This window comes from Lissotriton helveticus, chromosome 7, assembly GCF_964261635.1.
Source record: "Lissotriton helveticus chromosome 7, aLisHel1.1, whole genome shotgun sequence".
Taxonomy (NCBI): domain Eukaryota; kingdom Metazoa; phylum Chordata; class Amphibia; order Caudata; family Salamandridae; genus Lissotriton; species Lissotriton helveticus.
Genome location: NC_136068.1, coordinates 1,021,605,737 through 1,021,627,274, shown reverse-complemented (window position 1 = coordinate 1,021,627,274; position 21,538 = coordinate 1,021,605,737). Strand labels below are relative to the sequence as shown.

Sequence of the window (21,538 nt, the reverse complement as noted above, 5' to 3'; positions counted from 1 at the left end):
GAACCCTCATTTTCTTTAAAATAATTCTCAATCGCCTCCGCTATTGTTTGCTTAAACACCGGGTCTTAAAGCTCCAACGGTTGAAGCCTCCATGCAAATTGTGGCGCTTGATAATCTGGGAACATCATCTCCAAGACCACCGGGGAGTGATCAGAGAGAGATCGGGCCGCGTGGGATACATTCTTGACCCAATGACACGCCTCTCCTAACAGCAACCAAAAATCAATACGAGATCACGAGCCATGTACCGAAGACGCGAAAGTACTCTCGCAAGCCTCCGAATGACACAATCGCCAGATGTCGTGCACATGCCCCGCATCTATAAGCCCCCACAACACATCTAACGCTCTTTTTGGCCTAGCCGCACCAGTCCCATATCGGTCTTTGACGGCATCTAGATATAAATTGAGATCCCCTCCCCAGTTGATTTCAGCAGGGGGAAACGATAGTATCCTACTCCACACATCCGAGAAAAACGCAGGATCATCCACATTAGGCCCATAGATCTTCACTAACAGCACACTTTTTCCACTCGGCGTACCATGCACAATCACAAGCCGACCATCGTCATCCATCTCCGTTGTAATTTCCACAAAAGGAACACCCTTCTTCACCAAGGTCAGCACTTCCCTCGCATATGAGGAAGACGCTCTCACGCTGGCCCAACGCACAGCCACGCGTGCTGCAGAAGTAATAGTTAGATGGGTTTCCTGAAGGAAAACCACACTCTCACACCCAAACGATCTAGACCCGCAAAACACCATCCTGATTTTCCGTGGCGTATTTAGGTCACTTACATTCCATGTAGTAAACTTGAGACAACTACCCATTATACGTTTGCAAGAAAATGTAGACCTTGAGTGGCAAATTCAGAGCAGATAAGCAGTTGACTGCAGTCGTTGTGATATATCACTTCTTGGCTACTAGGAAATAACAAGGAACATCCCCCAAACCCCAGACCCATCCCCTCCAACCCCCCACCCACTTCAGCACCGCAACTATGCAAAAGCCATCCCAACACCCATCCCAGCCCAACCCCCCCCTCCAACAATAGCCTTCCCCGATCCCCTCTTCCCCCCCCCCCCCATCCGACCATGCTGTAATTCCTCCCTAGAGGTCGCCTACATAGTTGTACCAGACATGCTTTGCTACAAGACAGACTAAACGTACCCCTCAACATATCCCAAGAACAGTCCTCCCTCCCCTCCTCAAACACCCCCATCCCCCCTCCCACTTTAGCACCCAAACCATGCCAAAGCCACCCCAACACCCATGCAAACAACCCCCCCAACCCTAGCAAAACCATACATATTTGGGTAATTCCCACATGTGGGGAGCCAATACACTCCCACATAGTAGGAGTTGACCGAGCACTTATATTGACAACATTGCATCGCAAAATCATTGTCTTTAGACACACTAATACTCTAGCGACTGTCCTGCCGTATTAGTAGGCATTAGCGCCAAGACAAGTATTGTATAAGTAGAGCACAAATCCAGAATTTTAACATAGCCCTGTGCTTAAAAGTGAGCAGAAGTACAGCCTCAAAAATAACATTAAGTCAGACTAAAATGCATAAGATGCTACACATCTGATTAGACTACCAGTATTCAGGTGAATGGGTAGTGACCTCAGACAAGGTATCATAATTTCGACATTAAGCGAACATGCTAACAATGTGACCTTACAGATAATATACTAGAAGTATATAGTAGGAGAAGGCGAAAAGTCCAACTTCAATACAGGATTCCTCCTACTCCACATCTTCAGACCCTGCCATAGAATCCCGTTTCCTGCGCTTCAGTGCTTGAGCATGTTCCATAGCGGCTTTAGGAGAGCTGAAGACATTGCCATCACCCATTTCTCCCACTTGAAGTTGTGCTGGGTATAACATGGCGTACGGGACTCCCTCTGCCCTCAAGAACTGTTTCACAGCACCAAATTCCTGTCTCGCAGCTTGCACCGCAACTGTAAAGTCAGGAAAGAAGGCCAAAGCATTGCCCTGATGCGTGATACTGCCTTTCTCCCTAGCCAGTCGCAAAATAGTATCACGGTCCCTATAATTCAAAATGTTGGCAATAATGGGCCGTGGGGGGGGCCCTCGGGACCGGCCGGGCAGCCAGGGAGCGATGGGCACGCTCCACAATGAAGACACTGGACAAATGTTCTGTTCCGAAAATATCCGTGATCAGGCGCTCGATAAAGGTCTCCATTTGTCCCACATTGGTCGTCTCCGGCAGTCCAGTAATACGTATGTTATTGCGACGGGACCGCGCTTCTAAATCCTCATTTTTATCTTGGATTACTGAGAAGACCTTTTCCATGCCTGTGGTTCTGTCTTATATAGTAGTCAAGCCATCTTCAGTCGCAGAGACCCTTTGATCTACCTCCCCCATACACATATTCTGCTTCTCTAATTGAGAGGAGAGGTGATCAAGGCGATGATTGACCGCTGTCATCACCCCCACAATGGACTGTAATGTACGATGCATAGCCACTAATGTAAACTCCAGCGTGGGAGGATTGTCAGTTAGCATTTCCGCTTCAGATCAGAGGCCTCCTTCTGCGGTGTCTTGGGGGCCCTTTTAGACTCAAAGTTGAGAAGGGATTGCGACTTATCCGTCCTGCCCATGATTATACCATAACCCCACTGAGAGACAAACCACAGGCGTAATCAAGCCCACAGCCAACAAACTGAAAAGCTAGGCAGGGTCACTGATGGGCTTCAAGTATCACAGTCTTAGCGATCTGGGCCGTACCAAACTGCTCCCCTCCGTTAGTACCAGCAGTCACCTAGGCACCTCTCAAGACAGGCTGTCGGCAGGCCCCACAAACTCCAAGGCAGTACAATAGCACGCTAGATCTTGTTTGAGCGCAGAACAACAAGCAGTGATAGGAGAGTACAGTAGTCAATCCATCTCCATATCCAGATTCCCAGAGCAGAAGGCCTGCAGCCTTGATTCAAAGTAAGGCCTAGAGAAACATCCAGAATGCGCAATGGAGTATAATTCCAGGACCCCTCTCTGTGGTTCGTGCTCCTCACACCAGTTGCCTCCAACTTTACAGTGCCTTTAACGTTACCAGCTGCCTCCCCGCTCTGCCATGTCCAGGACTCTCATATACTGGCACCCACAGACCTCACTGTATCAATCATCTGGAAAGGCACTGCCACAGTTTGTGAGAGTCCGTGAGCGATTCTTAATCGCAGTTCACGCCCCTACAGCAGCCTTTCTTCATATATGACTGGCTTCAGCAACACAGGGACGCACGATCTCTTCTCGCCGGGTGGCACCAGCAGGCACAGCGCTCCGCCTCCAGCCGCCGCTCCACACTCAGGCCCCGCACAAGCCGCAGCAAGCAGGACCCAGCCCACGGCCCGACTTCGCCTCCGCGGCCCGCACCGTAGGAAGACCACAGCCCCACCTACCGCCGCCAGCGCCGACGGGCGCCAGCTCTTCAATCCAATCTTCCCAGGAGAGGATATGCAGATCTTCAAAAGAGGTGCGCCACAAACTGCAGCCGCCAGCGCCCCTCACCGGAGACCACACAGAGTCGGCCACACACGTGGCAGGGTACTGAGCAGCCGTCTCCTCACTGCCAACAGCCCACGGCGGCTGCCCTGCAGATACGGCAGAGCACACCGCCTCTGCCTCACAGCGCAGCCCCCCGAAGGCAGCGGGAGTCGCGCTAGATAAGAAAGCAGGCTCCCAGTCCAGTCAGCACAGGAGCGGCCTACCACTCCACCACAGCCGCCATTAGCCAAGATATCGCCTCAGGGCAAAGCAGTCCGCTCCCGCCGCCGCCAAAGCTCTGTTTCTTTCACCAATGCCACCAATGGATAGATCAGGTAAGCAGGAGATCGTCCAGGCTCACAGCATGCCCTATTAGTACGTGATGCAGCAGATATTTGTCGGATTGTGGCTCGGTCAGGCAGAGCCTCACATCGGTGCGGCCATCTTGCCGTGCGCCCTCTAGCGCCCCCAGATTACTTATTGTTAATTTGGCTGAATGCTATAGTAGAGATTTGGTGTGCAGGTTACCCACCTCCACTTTGTATATTCTTACGAGAAGACTGCCACATTCCTCTAACAAGGAAAAATGTGGGTACTAACCCTTCTCCACCATACATTCCACCTTCTTCAACCATTAATCCAAATTTACTCATTACACCTACACATTCTCCACCACCATCGCAGCGCTGAGATGCCCAAGGGTAGTCACGCGCTTTACAAATCCCATAAACATAAACATCACCTGACCCACATGATACAGGGGATGGGGATATAGATGACTACACACCACAGGATACTGACCCATGAGATAATTATAATGCTGACCCACAACCAGATGATGACCTGACCTATATCTATCCAGACCTTCTCCTCCAGCTGATAACATTGGATATATTGAGCTTGTTAACAAAGTGGCACAATATCATGGGGTAGAGCTTCATTAAGAGACTTTAGAGGAGGATTTTTTGTTTGACACACTAAGTTCATCTCAAAGGGCTATACATACATTACCAATGTTAAAGGGTATGCTTAAACATACTGATGACATATTTAAAAACCCTGTAAGAGCTAGAAACCAGGGCAATAGGATGCCCATAAGGCGCTTCTCTGCAGAGGAAACCTTACTCTTCACGTAGGAACACCAGGCTACCTCTCGAATCTTCAGAAATCTGAAACATATTTAACCACTTGGCTGCTAAGGGTCCTCGACGAGCTCCATTGACTTTCCATTGAAATCAATGGAAAGTCCATGACGAGTTACCCTTGTCATTAGCGCTGAAGTGGTTAAAGATTCACATTTTCAATTTCAGAGCCGTTTTGAACATAAAATTACCTTAGGAGAAAATAAATTTCTGTCTTTTTTTATTTTAAAGTTGTGTGCTTTGTTGTGTCTCAGATCAGGCGGTCTATACAGAGAACACCACTTTACAAAAGATGTTACAAACAGACAAAATATAGCAAGAAATGATGTCCCTGCCCATCCTACAGTCAGAGCAAAACATCTCCTACCACCTTGAATAGTCCCATTCACCCCAAGGTCTGTGACGCAGTTTTTTTTTTCTGCTGACTGATCAAATATCCTAGAACACTGCTGCCTTTTTGAAAGGCTGTATTGGACTGAAAACATGTATTACCTCATATAATGAAAGAATGTTGAAGAATGATAGCCATATTGGTCTGTCTTCCAGATTCTCATGCATGTACAAGTTAAAAGGCCAGTGGCCTTGAACTATAGTCTTCCACCCAACACTACCTGTTGCTGATGACTTTGGCCAAGCAGATAGTAACAACCTTAACTGACAAAGGATGTACTCCTTGCTAGATTCCATGACATGGAATCTTGCTAGTCTCCATGACATGGCTGTGGGCCTACTGTCTCAAACTTCATCCTTGCAATGCTGCATAGCCAAAGTATTATGCACATTAGCTGGGGAAAGATGGAGGGCTTAGTGACTCACATTTGACTGCACACATCTCTGCATCTGGCTAGTCAGTTGGGTGATGACCCTGTTCACACAATAGATCAAAAAGGAGCAACAAAAACAACCCAAATCAAGGTTGGTGCAGAAAACAGCAAGCTCACCAAACTGAGTTGCAACAGTGTCACTTGCACTTTTAGTAGTCTGTCTCTCATGCTGCCCATCTCTCTCTTATGGTTAGGCATTCCAGGAGCTCCATGGGTGTGCTCAAATATGAGCAGTTGACTTTGAATCTGTGGCAGCCCTGCCTCATGTCTCATTCTGATAGGTACTACAACCTTCGGCTGTCTTCAATCTGTTGTAAGTCCTTGGACAAGCTGAGGTAACACGTAGGTCTGCGTATGTCTATGGCAGAAGCAAGACAAACTAGTGAAATTTCAGTAGAACTATGAACTACAGTCTTCTCCAAGTTTTATACACAACTTGGGGTGTATAATCACTGACCAGATCATTAGCAATTTGAACAGTCCAGCCAATCGCAGTGGGTTCAGTTTTTCTTCAAACAGAAGTCTGGGATAGTGGGCACCTCTACCTTGAGCAGGAGCTTAAATGAACCCTCCAGGGGCTCTCTGGTGTTTGCTCCAGACTAGCTGAAGCAACGGAGGAGTAGGATGAAGTGAGCAATGGGGTCTTTCTCGATAGATGGCACGAAGTTTGTGTCTTGCAAATGTTAATACATTCATATTGTTTGTAAAGTAATTTATTATAATTCATGAACACTAATGTTTGGAGTGGATCATGCCAGCGATAATGGTACTTTAATGTTTGCAAATGTTATATGTAATGTAAAATATACCCAATAAATGCCCCCATCTGCTGCAGACCAAATGTTCAATTGCAAGGGGAGACCTGTAAGCAGCTCCCCTGGTACACCTAAGCACCCACAAATTATAAATCAGTAGCTGCTAGTCACAACATAGGAGTGGGTCTCCCCTTAGGACCAAGAATAAGGAGACCAATGGGGTTTTCACCACTCAAGGTTTACTCAAGGGGTGATTCAGAGCACCAGCCTACAATTTGTTAACTCCCTAGAGATCAGCTGCCCTTCAAACTAATGCCAAAAAAGAAGAATTGTGAATGTGACTGAGAAGCTAGCTGCACAGGTTGTCACACTTCCATCGTTACAGATTGATAATGCCCTCATTCTCTTGTAAACCTGCCAGTTTTATTAACAATCCATTACAAATCAAATTACGCTTATTCCTTTGTCTCATAGGGACCACGCACAGATCACATTGCATGAAACTTGTTTACTTCATACTAAATCTGTAGTGTTTACAGTGGACTTTCCCTAACGTCAACAGTACAAATGTTTGTAGTTGCTCTTTGTTCATGGAAGGTCAACAGACATTTTTAAAAAAATATTGATATAAGAGCCTCAAAATGTGGTCCAATTTGCGAATACTATGGTAGATGTCTATTTAGTCATTTATGGCTGTTTCATTGAGGTGGTGCCAATAACCATAACTGCCTGTTCTCTGTAGTATTTAGAATTTAAATAGCTCCACCTTTCAGGCTTAGAGTGCCACATAAATTATGCAAAAAATAAGAAGCAGAGAACTCTGGGTAGTTCCCAAGTTTAAGTGAAGAACATCTCTTGTACAGCGCACCTTACAGTACCACCGACACTCTGAATCTGCTCGCCTCAAGCTTTGTTTTTCTAGCAAAATTTTTAAGCAAAGGATTAGCACAGTGCCTTCCACGCTGAGCTAGAAAGGGACAAAGTCTTTAGCCATTTCTACAGGAAAGTCTTTAAGCATGGGATTAGCACACGCAGAGCTATAAAATGACAAAAGCATTGAGTAGCCTCCAAAGGAAACCTTTTGGTAGGAAAACATGGCCGCATACTTGCAGGCTACGGACGCTGAAGGAGGCAGCGTGATGGTCAGCTTTTAGTTTGTCCCCCCCATGCTACCTTCAAACATATCCCATACATCACGCCGATTTGAGTCGGGAGTCTTTGGAGCCCGGCTGGCAATTCTCTGAGGGTGGGTGAATACCAGCAGGATTGCATCAGGTGCGTTTTCCATGCCCTGAGCATATGGGCAGAAAAGCTCTAGCCCGCTGCCCTCGCTGAGGTTCTCTGTTGGGAGGTTGCAGCAAGGGAGGTGCAGCAGGGAAGGAGAGCACTAATTTGGGTGCTGTTTTACAGCATTTGCATGTTACCCAGCGATCTCATCTGTTCTACTTGCTGCTTCATGCCAGACGGAAAATATGTAACAATTGTCTTAATCTTTTACCCCCTCTCCCTTCCCCTCCATGGAGACACGGTTAAAAGCTGTCCATCATTGGATATTGGAACTGAATATAAAGGAGCTGAAGGTATATGGGATAACATGTTTGAGATGGGAAGGAACGATAGGTCTGTTAACCTAAGCAGCCCTATGATTACACCAGGTGGCCAACATGTTTTGGGTCTTGGTAGCCCGTCTCTATGGAAGTGGTGTAGATGGAACGATGAGTGTGGCTGGTATGATGAATGAGTCTGTGCCTGAAATAAGTGCTTGCTCAGTGATATGAGGACACACACAAAAAATATGACAAAAGCCTTTTACTACTCCAGGCATTGCATTACAGCTTTGGACTGTTAAAAAATCAACCAAGCCAACTTGGATTGAATAAAAACAACCCCGACGTGTAGTCGTTTCATTATAGCTCTTCAGATTGGTTTACCTTTGTCCAGACGCATGTGTGTGTGTATATATGTATGTATGTATATATATATATATATATATATATACATATGTATGTATATATCAGACCCTCCAGCTTATCGCGATTTCGCGATTTGCAAAAAAATCGCGAAATCGCGCGATCTCTGCAAATGCCGCGATATTTGCCATAAAGCCCGCAAAATTTGCCGTTTCCGCCCGTCGCCCCCGTTTCCGCCTTAAAAGAAGGCGCGAGGCACCCATTGAGTCATTTGCGGCGAGAGAGAGAGAAGACGGCGGCCGAGCGAAGGGAGAAGACCAGCACCACACCAAGAGGGGGAGGAGAGAGCACGAAGCTGCAGCGACACCTCTTCCTCAGCAGAGACCGGGGCTCGGAGCAGGAGGAAAGCCGGCCGGCAAACAGAAGACAGGTAAGTCCGGTCCGTCCTACGCTGGTGGGGGCCCGCCGCACACATAGGGGAGAGCGCTGCCCTGGTGGGAGGGGGGCAGTGGAGATGTGGCCGACCGGCCCCGGGCTGCGTGTTTCTGGGAGAGCGCTGGCCGGGTGGGAGGGGGGCAGTGCAGGGAGTGCTAAAAGCGTAGGGAGTAACAGTGCCACAAACTGTGTAAAGCGCTCGCACATGTTTTTATCTTTGATACTTGCTCAAGTGCCACCTTGCCTAAATAACGCTTGTTCGTGTGCCTGAGTGTCTAGCACCTTTTGCAGTATTACGCCTCAAATTATACTTTGTTCTCTCTTGTAACTGCACATTTGTCACTTTTTTCTTCCTGTGCACTTTTTACTACCTCATGTATTTTTGGCTGCTCACAATTCTCACTACCTCATGTATTCTGTGTGCTCACAATTGTTACTATTACCTTTACTACCTCATGTGTTTTTGGTTGCTCAACATTTTTACTACCTCATGTATTCAGTTTGCTCACAATTGTCATTATTACCTTTACTACCTCATGTATTTTTGGTTGCTCACAATTTGTGTTCCATTTATGTTCCTTTTGTGAAGCGCTCCGACACCTTCGGGTAAAGTCCGCGCTATGAGTCACAGTGGGTATCAGGGTTGCAAAGGGATTTTCTTGCCAGGGAAAGCTCTGAGCATTTGCAATCCCTGCCATGCTAGGAAAGATACCAAGAATATTTCTCTAATTTTACGTGTGGGAAATTTTGTATGCCCCTGGGAAAATGTTTGTGGATTTTTTAAAGTTTATCTTTATTGGCTGAGCTCTTCTGTGCACACTGCCAGAAGAACACCATGGCCCGATCACAAAATAGCAAAAAATCCCGATTTGGGGAAAACTCCTTTTTGCGTTGTAAAGGCACTCCAGGGTCCAGGGGAGACACAAATATTGGGAGGAAAGAGTGATGCGCTATTTGTGCACCCTGGTATACTCTACATGTTGTCAAATAACTCAAACAGTAAGATATCTGTGTTTGGTGTTGCAAAAACCACAAAATAAAATGCCGCTAAATGCCGCTAAATTTCCATTTCTGTGCCACTAAATTTTCATTTTTGTGCCGCTAAATTTGCCTATCCATGCCGCTATATCCTGGGGGGTCTGATATATGTATATATATATATATATATATATATATATATATATATATATATATATATATATATATATATACACACATATGTGTATGTGTGTGTGTATATATATACTCTAATGAATATCACGCAAGATCCAACGCATGAAGTTACCATTTCACAAGCCATAACCCAATGTGGAGCAGGATTAAGTGGCAAAAAACCGAAATCAAAGTTCTACCCTCAATTAAGTCCTGGGAACAAAGTGGATTTGTTCCAAGAAGCAGTTATACAGGATTTATATAAAATGAAATTAAATTATGGCCTAGATAACTTATCGAAAGATGAACGACTGGCTCTCAAGCAGCTAATGGAGGATGATAAAATTGAAATCAAAGTTGCCGATAAAGGCGGCAACGTGATAATTCAGGATCGCAGCGCATATGAAAAGGAAGCGCTTCGACAACTGAGGAACCCAATGCACTATGAAAAATTGAAAACCAATCCAACAATGGAACTAAAAAAGACAATTGATGCAAAACTAAACTGTTGGAAGGAAAATGGATTACTTGATGAAATGGAATTGAAATTCCTCACTGTGGCTCACCCGATTTTGGCAACTATTTACTTTTTGCCAAAAATACACAAGGACCAAAAAAACCCACCTGGAAGGCCAATCATTTCCGCGAAAGTTTCATTATTGGAGCCAATGGCGGAATATGTCGATCACTTTCTAAAACCCTCAGTATCAAAACTGAACTCCTACATACAGGATACAAGTGACCTATTGAGGAACTTGGTTGATACACCATGGCAGGAATCTTACTGGCTTATCTCAATGGATGTAATTGGTTTGTACACCAATATTGACAACGACATGGGCGTAAAGGCTTGCAAATCCTTTTTGAAAGAAAGAACTTTGGAATTCAACAATCACAATGAAATGTTGGAAGAAATGTTAACAATTTGCCTGGAACAAAATATCTTCACTTTTGCAGGTGAAATCTACAAACAACGGAGCGGGACGGCTATGGGTTTTTCCTTCAGCCCATCGTACGCATGCCTAACCATGGGTTGGTGGGAACAGGAAGTTGCGTGGAACTCAAACAATGAATGGTCGGTGAATAAAGTGGTGAGTTGGAAGCGATTCATTGATGATTTGTTTATAATCTGGGATGGAACGGAAACAGAATTCCAAGAATACTTTCAGACTATGAACACAAGTGTGAAAAATCTTAAATTCACATACAATATGAGCAAGGAGAGAATAATTTTCTTGGATACAGAAATTTATATAAAAAAATCAGCAAATTCACACAACTCTCCATCGCAAAGCAACATCAACTAATGCCACGCTAGAAGCCACCAGTTTCCACCAAAAGCCATTATTAAACAGCATTCCTTACGGTGAATTTTTGCGAGTCCGGAGGATATGCAGTGAAGAAGATGAATGGAAAAGGCACAGTAAACGTACAATGGAAAGATTCATTCAAAGGAAATACCCATTACAAACAGTAAAAGATTGCCTCGCAAAAAGCTGTACAAAAACACGCGAGGATTGTTTGAAGAGAACAAACAAAGGGAAAGATCCCGAGGAAAACAAGATTCGCTTAATAACAGACTACTCACAAGAGAGTGAAAAAATTGGCAAAATTCTCCGCAGAAATTGGAAATTGTTACAATTAGACAACACGGTCAAAGAGATTGTGGGAACACATCCAACAATAACCTATAGGCGTGCTAACAATCTAAAGGACCATCTGATACACAGCCACTTCCAGAAAAAGAGACAGGATGATTGGCTGAAAACCAAAGGATTCATGAAATGCCATGGGTGCAAAATGTGCCAGATAGCCAAGCCAACAAAAGAAATAACTTTGGCAAACAAAAAGAAATGGAAAATCAGTCAGTGTATCACGTGTAAAACACCGTTTACTGTTTATGTGGTGGAGTGCCCCTGCCCAATGCAATATGTTGGAAGTACAACTGTTGAATTGAAGAACCGAATCTTACAACATATGAGGGCCACAATTCACAAGGACCGCTCCAATGCCATAGCCAAACACATGGAAATTGCACACCAGGGTGATTGGCAAAAACTGAGATTTTATGGCATTCAAACTATTTTCAAAAGTGAGCGGGGGGGTGATCGAGAGAAAAAACTGCGACAAGTGGAATCTAAATTCATCATTAACCTGAGGACCCTGCACCCGAATGGGTTGAATCAATCGGAGGAATTATATGTGCACCTTTGAACTGTTATAAAAACTATTTGTGCAAGAACAATAAGTATGAGTAGACAGCCTATTGGAAGGCATTACAAAGAACGGTAGTTGGCCTATTGGAAGGCAATTGACTAAAATGCATTTAATTTTGGGTATTTCTATTATTTATTAATTGAGATGCACCCTTTCATAAATAGTCTTTTTGTCAAAAACTAGAAAAAACTACAAGAACCACAATTCTTAGCATACCATGTGACAGGAAACATGGTTTTTTGAAAAAAATGTTTGTGGTTAAATGTTTGTGGGTGGGGCAAACCCGGTGATCGTGAGCAAGGTGGAGTGACACCGAAACGCGTAGATCTCTGTGCCTGTTGCCCTTGAAAATGATAATAAAAAGGATTGCTGTTTAAATCCCAAAGTTGGCTGTGCGACCCGTTTTTCCCAGCTGGGAGAAAGTTTTGAGGATAATAGCGGCTTGGTTCTGCCGCAGGATACCGCACATGAGTGAGCGCTGCATCATCTCCCGCAAAGGAACTGACTTGGAGGAACATATATATATATATATATATATATACACATTTTTCTCTTAGAAGTAAATGTTTTGAGAATTATGCTTTATAGGTTTTCTTTGCAAAAACGTTCACCAGGTTGTTCTATAGCCTTTAATTTTGTTAAAACCATCATAATGATATAATAAATGTGTTCTTACATTTTTCTAAGTACTTGTGATATCTGAGCAGCGAGCAACTCAAAATGTTAGGGACTATCGAGAAACATGGTTTTATGTATAAAGAATAGAGCTGCCAGTCTTTAAATTTTCACTTCTTGTTTCCTGTTTTTTTGTGACATGATCTGTGATGTTCAAGTGAGAGTACCCATTTACTTTTCTAGTGTTCCATCCTGCAGTGCAAAATACAGTAGTAAAACTGGGCATTTTTCAGTCCCTTCTTTGGCTTGTGGTTCCCTTTCCCCATCTTGAGACACCTGACAGTAATTGAAGACTACCACTCAGTGATCCCTTGATGGATGATGAGTGTATGAGAATGTTTTTTTTTAAATTTTGTATAGCAGTGGAACCTGTAAAGGGTACCCTGAATATATTGTAAGCAGAAATCTGGCCTTTACTCCTTTTGGAAGATTCTGTCCCTTCCTCCTCCTGCTATAAACTGTCATTCCCCCCCAGCTTTGCTGTCAGTAATGGTAGCCCATTAAATCCCTTCCATTAAGGGAGTAAGGTTTATTTTCCCTCTGTTTCCATGTCAGTAACTGAGTGGTACCTTTCTTTTTTCACAGGTTGTAGAGATGTATGGCCTTCTGGCTCTTGGGATGTCTCTTTGGAACCAGCTGGTTGTCCCTGTTCTGTTCATGGTCTTCTGGCTTGTCCTGTTTGCTCTTCAGATTTATTCCTATTTTGGCACTCGGGATCAGCCAACCTCCAGAGAGCGCCTTCTATTTCTCTTTCTAACCAGGTAACTCAGCAGCTCGTTTGATCTGAGGTCAAAAGAGACTAGAAAGATATAAAGTATTGTATGTTATAGGACTAATACCTATCCATTGTTATTGTGGGTGTCTCCTATAGGTAGATTGGCATAGAGAGAAGCGGAAACAGCTTTATTGGTAAAGAAAGGTTACACAGGGATCTTTAGAATGTGTAATGAAACAATGCAGTGATTCAGAAAACAGTTTTAGGCCTGCATAGAGAGAGCCCGGTATGTATAGGGGAGACAATTTGCATGTTAATGTTTATTAACTTTATTTTCAAAATCTTATAAAGCAAACTGCAGTGGATTAAGAGGCATTGTTGTGTTTTACATCAGTAAAATATCATCAATCAGTGGAGGTGGATAATACACAGCATTACCTTTATTTTTAGTCCTATACAAATTTAACATGTACAACGGGGAATATTAATAAGACGCATCAAATATCTAACTATACTAGTTCCTCTTATTTTTTTATATGATTTTTCTTTGTCAGGTTTTTCTTTTTTTTAAAAAACGTAACCACTATTCCCAAGCACAATTTTAGCATACAAATTAAATAAGAAAATCGCCTCAATACAAATAGCATAAAATAAATGTTGCAGCATGAATTGTATCTGGTTTGGCATTCATCTCTATTATTCCCTATCTAGTGGGTGGGTGAGTGAGTATGGAATTCTCATTTTAGTTCCTTTTCTCCCTTTTTTTTTTTGCCTGTGGTTGATGTTATGTCCCCCCTCGCATAACATCTGATACAACCCTTCTGCAAAGTTGTAATCTTTTGATCACTTTTCTCTGCTGTTGGATCCAGAAATATAATTGGCTGCTCAGGAGCCAGGAAGTAACCGAAGTCTAGTTTCAAAGAGGATACACCAGAAACAAACCGAGAATATGAGAAGGAAAGCAGAGATCCGTGATAGATGTCAAATGAACCAAAAAATTTGGACGAAAATCAAATTCTTTGTTGGCAAGAATATCAGTCACATGGGTTAGAGAATGAACTTCCTAGGAATCAAAAGCCTTGTTGATGAAGCATAGCCCTTGTTGGTTCTGCCTGAAGTGTTCCCACAAATGCGCCCAGAAAGAAGAGGTATGAGGTGTGTAACCTTGTGGACCAAAAGATCACAGCTAAGAGGGGTGTGGCGCATTTGCAGAGTTCCTGTCCAAGACCTTGAAGATCAAAGAGAGGCAGAGGTGGACACATTACGCCATTACACTCATAGCACAAGCAACATTCCTTGAGAGACCTAGGGCTGTCTATTGAAGAGGAGAACCCAGAGGAAACAGAACTGGCACAGAGGGAAAGATTTGATGCTGTGGAGGTTAACATCAAAAAGAGAAGACCCAAAGTCTGCGACATTATCCAGTGATCGAAGGAAAGTCAAAACAGAAGGAACCACAAGGATGTAAGTCAACATACACTATTGGGAGCAAACCCTCAGAACCTAACTCAACTCTGAAAGGGGATTGAGAGTATGGAAGGAAGAAGGAGCCTAAAAAGATTGTGGCTTTGCAGAAAAGAAAGACCTCAATGCCAAACAGAAGGCTCTCAAAGTCTAAAGAAATGACTCCTTGAGGCCGAGGTGGAAGCAGTGATGAGGAAATAAAGGTTTCAGTGACTCCATCAAGGGATTGATGGACACTGAATCTGTCAAGGGCTGAGAATGCCAAAACCTGTTACAGTGAGGACTCGGGGGAAACTAATGGGCATGCTGGCTTGCTGCATACCCTTAATTCCCAATGCCTGGCTACATAAGACCATTTCTGATAGATACATCTGCCGTGTGGATTCCTCCCCTTGTGAATATCCCCCTTGCGTCAGCAACATTCGGAAATTCTTTTGTAGCTTCGCGCCGACGTGGATCCGGACGTCACAGAGGCACGGCATCGCACGCGACTCCGCTGACGTCACCGACGCCTACAATAGGCCCACGCCGGCGTGATGACATCAGTTCCCTTTTTTCCGCGTCGTCGACGCTAATGGTTTTCAGGGATCGTGTAGTAGCTTACAGTAACTTTGTTACTATTTTCGTATTATTGTGTCTATCTTCATTCTCTTCGGGATGTCGTCGAAGAAGACTGGGTTTCAGGCCTGCGGTGAATGTGGCAAGACTATGTCTATCACCGATCCTCACGAATGTTGTGTCTGGTGTTTAAGCTCCGACCATGATGTCGAGGACTGTTCTTGCTGCAGGAAGATGACTCCGAAAGCCTTGAGAGAGAGAGAGGCAAAACTCCTCGTGGCAAAACTCAAAAGCAAGAAGGTTAAAAAATCTTCGAAGTCTCGATCTCGTCGGTCGAGGTCGAGGTCTCGTTCGAGGTCACACTCTGAGTCGTCTTCGGCTCACGCTTCGAAGTCTTCGAAGAAGAAACACAGGAAGAGGAGCCATGAGTCACGTCATCACTCTGGGAAGGACTCTGGCTCAAGACCGAAGTCCCAGGTCAAGCTTATGAATAAAGAAGTGGAGGTTTCGGAGTCGGTACATGAAGAGGCTTCGCATCCGGGTTCACCCGAACCTCAAGAACGGGTCCATTCTCCGATTCTATCCAATCCTTCTGGTCAGGAGGATGAAGGTGAGGAGCAGGGGGCTGGTGGAGCCGAGGTTCCGGCACCTGATCGTTCGTCGACTCCGGTTCCTGCACCCGAAGAAGAGGTCGACGTCGTGTCGACTCCACCTCCTCAGGAAAATCCCAGAGGTCCATATCCGGAGTTTCCGACTCCAGGTCAGGATCCTTCTCAGTTCCTGAACGCCATGTTTGGTGTCTATTCCAGGGCAATGTTCCCGTCTGGTGCACCTGTTGGTCCCACGGGTCCTATGGCCTTTAACTTAGGGGTTCCACAGGCTTATGCCCCTGCACCATTCATGCCTTTTATGCCGGCTCTACCACCGCATTGGTATTTTCCGACACCACCTGTGTCGTCGACGCCGAAGCGCACGACGCCGGTGCCATCGACGCCGATCCCATCGACGCCGTTACCTACGACTCCGAGGCAGGATTCTATCCGACCTCGTGTTGAAAGACCTCGTCCGACGTCGGGTTCGACGCCAGCACCGACCCCGTCGGAGTTGATTCAGAATCCTTTGGCTTCGGTTGTGAAGGAAAGATCTCGGAGAAAGGCCCAGAGACTTCTGGAAGAGGAGAAATATGGGTATTCAGATACTGAAGAAGGGGAGTTGCAGGATTCTGAGGATCCCTTTGAAGATTTGTGTGAGGCCAGTGGGCTTGAACTATCGCCTGAATGGGAATTGGCTTCTGTATCAAATGTTCCATCAAAGGATGTGGTGCCTTACCACACTGTTATTAAAAAAGCAGCGAGTTTACTGAACATTACTCTACCCACTGCTGATTATAAACCTAATATTTTGACTGAGGTGCTTCATTCACCCTCATCTGTGATTGAACCTATGTTGCCCTTTAACGAGGCCTTCTCTGAGCCTATCTATGAGGTCTGGGAAAAAACCCTTATCTGCTCCTGCAGTTTCTAGAACAGTGGCGAGGAGATATAAAGCTGCACCGGAGGACCCTGCATTTTTAACAACGCATCCTCTGCCTGAGAGTTTGGTGGTGCAGGCTGCCTGCTCAAAGAAATCTGCTGGTGCGTTTCCACAGGTTCCTGGAGATAAGGAATCCAGGAAGCAAGACCAAAGTGCCAAAAAGATTTTCTCATCAGCCAGTATGGCATTAAAATCAACCAATGCTACGTGTCTGATGGGGAGGTATATCCATGCTTTGATGGACTCTGTCAAGCAGTTGATTCCGAAGGTTCCTGAGGATGACAGGAAGGATTTTCAAGAAGTGGTTTCGGACACTCAAGCAGCTGCGAGGCAGGTCATCCAGAGTGGTCTGGACACCGCAGACTCGGTGGCAAGGATCATGGGCTCCTCCGTGGCCACCAGGAGGGCTGCCTGGCTCAAATCATCAGAGTTCTCTGCAGACGTCCAGTCTGCCTTGATAGACTTGCCTTTCGATGGGTCAGGTTTGTTTGGCAAGAAGGCTGATACTGCCTTGGAGTGTTTTAAGGACAGTAGGGCCACTGCAAAATCTTTGGGTCTTCAGTCCAGGGGTACTACCGGAAGACGTTTCAGAGGGTTAGGCCGATCTTCCTTTCGATCTTACAGATCATCCCAGCAGCAGCCTCAGCAGCAGCAGAATACACTGTACAAGTCGTACAGGGGCAGACAAAGATCCCGCCCTAGAGGTCGTCAAGCTTCCTCCTCCTCCTCTCCTTCCCAACCCCCGACCAACGCAGCAAAGCAGCCCTAGATCCGCCATTCCGGATCATGTGGGCCCAGTGGGGGGTCGGCTTACACATTTTCTACAAGATTGGGAATCAATAACATCGGATCGGATTCTCAATCTTGTAGAGAATGGGTATGCACTTCCTTTCCAGGAATTCCCTCCCAATTACCCTCCTTGCCAGGGTTATTGTTCGGAAGACCACCTGCTTCTCCTGCAGGAAGAAGTCCTGGCACTGTTCTGAAAAGGTGCGATAGAGGTGGTTCCAGAGCAGGAAAGGGGTCAGGGGTGCTACTCCCGGTATTTCCTGATCCCCAAGAAAGATGTCAGGCTTCGGCCAATCCTGGACCTCAGGATTTTGAACCTTTACCTGAGGCAGGAAAAGTTCAAAATGCTCACTCTTGCACAGGTTCTTCACGCGCTGCTGGAAGAAGACTGGATGGTGTCGATCGACTTGCAGGATCGTATTTTCATATTCCCATCTTGAAGTCGCACAGAAAGTATCTCCGTTTCACGGTTGGGTCACAGCACTACCAGTTTGTGGTCCTTCCATTTGGTCTTACTACTGCACCTCGAGTCTTCACCAAGGTGATGGCAGGGGTGGCAGCTCATCTCAGGAGATCGGGGATTCATGTGTTTCCGTATCTAGACGACTGGCTGATCAAAGCGGAGTCGCCGGAGAAGGTGCTCCATCATCTGCAAGAGACAACTCTGTTGTTGCACAGGTTGGGTTTTTCGATAAATGTACCCAAGTCTCACCTGGTGCCCTCACAGCGCAACCTGTTCATAGGTGCGGTACTGGACACTACTGTGTGTCGCGCATTCCCTCCTCCTCAAAGGATTCGCGACATACAGGAGATGATTCCTTTATTTTTCAATGGAGCGGTCGTTCCAGTCCTGAAGGTTCTTCGCCTGCTCGGTCTGATGGCTTCATGCATTCTGTTGGTCAACCATGCACGCTGGCACATGAGGGCACTCCAGTGGTGCCTCCGCAGGCAGTGGTATCAACACAACGGAGATCTCAGGGAGTCAGTGAAGATCTCCAGAGAAACTGCGGCGGATCTATCTTGGTGGAGCGTGGAAGGCAATCTGTCTCAAGGGAAGCCTTTCCAACTGCCTCCATCGGTGGCCACGGTGATATCGGATGCATCCACCCTAGGGTGGGGTGCTCATCTGGGAGATCTGGAGGTCAAAGGTCTTTGGTCTCCAGAGGAAAGGTTGCTTCACATCAACCTTCTAGAATTGCGGGCGATACGTTTGGCGCTCAAGGCCTTCCTCCCTTCCCTTCGCGGTCAGTCAGTCCAGGTCCTGACGGACAACACGACCGCGATGTGGTACGTCAACAAGCAGGGAGGAGTAGGGTCGCAGTGTCTCTGCAAGGAGGCTCTGCGCCTCTGGTCCTGGGTTCAGGACCATCGGATTTGTCTGATGGCAAGTCATCTGCCTGTCATTCTGCGGTCTCCAGTATCCGTTGCAAGGAGCCTTGGGGGACGCGTTTCAGTTGAGTTGGGGAAATCGACTCCTTTACGCGTTTCCTCCCATACCCTTGATTCCTCGGGTTCTGAGGAAGATTCGCCAAGACCGGGCCCAAGTCATATTGATCGCCCCGGATTGGCCAAGAAGGGTGTGGTATTCAGACCTTCTCCACCTCTCCTCTCACCCGCCGCTCCGTCTCCCTCACAGGGCAGATCTTCTCTCTCAGATGGAGGGGCAGGTTCTACACCCCCACCTCCAGACCTTACACCTTCATGCCTGGAGATTGAGCGGGGCAACCTGATTTCTTTTTCTCTCCCTCACGATGTGGTGGATGTCATTTTGTCAGCCAGGCGTGACTCCACTAAGTCCATCTATTCTTATAGGTGATCTAAATTTGTTGCTTGGTGCAGGGAGAAATCTAAAGACCCTTTGAGGTCCCATTTATCTGATGTGCTCCAGTTTGCCCTTTCTCTGGCTCAGCAGGGGCTTGCTGTTGCCACGGTGAAGGGTTATCTTTCTGCGCTGTCGGCTTTTATCTGTTTGCCTGACCAGCCTTCTCTTTTTAAGTCTCCCATTGTTTTAAGGTTTTTGAAGGGCCTCACTAATAGGTTCCCTCCTACACCTTTTATTGTGCCTCAGTGGGATTTGAATCTAGTTTTGACATTTTTAATGGGTGCTCCTTTTGAGCCTCTTCACAAATGTCACATGAGGCTTCTGACTTTCAAAACGGTTTTTCGCGTTGCAATCACCTCGGCAAGGAGGGTAAGTGAGCTTCAAGCTCTTAGTTCTAAGCCCCCATTCCTGACCATTCATGCTGAACGAATGGTTCTTAGGACCAGGGCTGCTTTTCTGCCAAAGGTGGTGACTCCTTTCCACCTTGGTCAATCCATTACCCTTCCTACTTTTTATCCTCCCCCTCACCCTTCCAAGGAGGAGGAGAGATTACACCGTCTTGACCCCAAGAGGGCGGTGTCTTTTTACTTGGACAGGACTAAAGACTGTCGAGTGGACGACCAGCTCTTTGTTTGTTTTGCTGGCTGCAAGAAAGGAAGAGCGGTCCATGAGAGGACTTTGTCTTGATGGATCGTCCTCTGCATTAAGATCTGCTACTCTCTGGCCGGTAAGGACCCACCAGAGGGTATAAGGGCTCATTCAACTAGAGCTAAGTCTTCGACCTCAGCATTGGCTAGAGGTGTGCCTGTTGAGGATATTTGTAGAGCGGCGACTTGGTCTTCACTCCACACTTTCGCTAAGCATTACTGCTTGGATTCCGAAGTGAGGAGGGAGGGTCACTTTGCGCGCTCTGTCCTTCAGGATTTCCTAGTTTAGAAGAGTGGACACCCTCCTCCGGGAGTGGGGACTGCTGTGGGACTCTATTCACAAGGTGAGGAATCCACACGGCAGATGTATCTATCAGAAGAACAAGTTACTTACCTTCGGTAACGCTTTTTCTGGTAGATACTATATCTGCCTGTGGATTCCTCACTGACCCACCCGCCTCCCCGTTGTCCACTCTTCTATGCCAGTTGTTTATATGATGTATTATTTTATGGTCAAGGATTTGTCTATTTCAAATGTTTTATTGCATTTTTTTTCACACTGTGTGTGTTACCTTGATTTCTATACTGCGTATACTGTGTATATGTCTACTGTCATCGGTCCGTCCGTGTGCCTCGAGGGCACGGAAGAAAGGGCGGAACTGATGTCATCACGCCGGCGTGGGCCTATTGTAGGCGTCGGTGACGTCAGCGGAGTCGCGTGCGATGCCGTGCCTCTGTGACGCCCGGATCCACGTCGGCGCGAAGCTACAAAAGAATTTCCGAATGTTGCTGACGCAAGGGGGATATTCACAAGGTGAGGAATCCACAGGCAGATATAGTATCTACCAGAAAAAGCGTTACCGAAAGTAAGTAACTTGTTCTTTAGGAATGGCTATGCCAGTGGTCACAAGCAACCTGGATCTGGGAGGATAGTAATTGTCGCTGAAAGTGTGCAGAAAGAGAGGCAGTGGTGGAATACAAAGAACATTAAAGTGGACGGGCCCTTCAAACAACCAGCTGCTTCGGTAGCCATCATGAAAGATCGATCATCCAAGGGGTGTGGAGCTCACATGGGGAAATTGAACATCACAGGCCTATGGACCCGAAGGATGCAGTGAGACATATAAATGTGTTGAAACTAAAGACAGGGTTCTTAGTTAGCCACGAAGGCCTTCTGGCACAGGCATTGGGGAAAACTTTACATTCGGGTACCCACCACATTGGCCACAAGGGAATACCCTATCAATAGATTGTTCTGTGATATATGTATGTGCATTTTCTCCAGTGCTGCTGATACTACTCGTTCAAACAAACACCCATGACACTAAAGTTGGTAGTGATTGATGCAGAAAGCTCTATCAGGGCTTGTATTCTGGACCTGCTTAAA

At 46.0% G+C, this 21,538-nt stretch overlaps 1 protein-coding gene across 2 annotated transcripts in view; it reads left to right on the top strand.

Moving 5' to 3' along the window:
- Positions 1 to 21,538, top strand: part of RNF145 (ring finger protein 145) — a 353,477-nt gene that overhangs the window by 121,283 nt on the left and 210,656 nt on the right. For both annotated transcript variants that reach the window (XM_078653727.1, XM_078653728.1), the window contains exon 6: positions 13,209 to 13,384. In XM_078653727.1, coding sequence (XP_078509853.1) covers positions 13,209 to 13,384 — 176 coding nt within the window. The remainder of the gene's footprint in view (positions 1 to 13,208; positions 13,385 to 21,538) is intronic.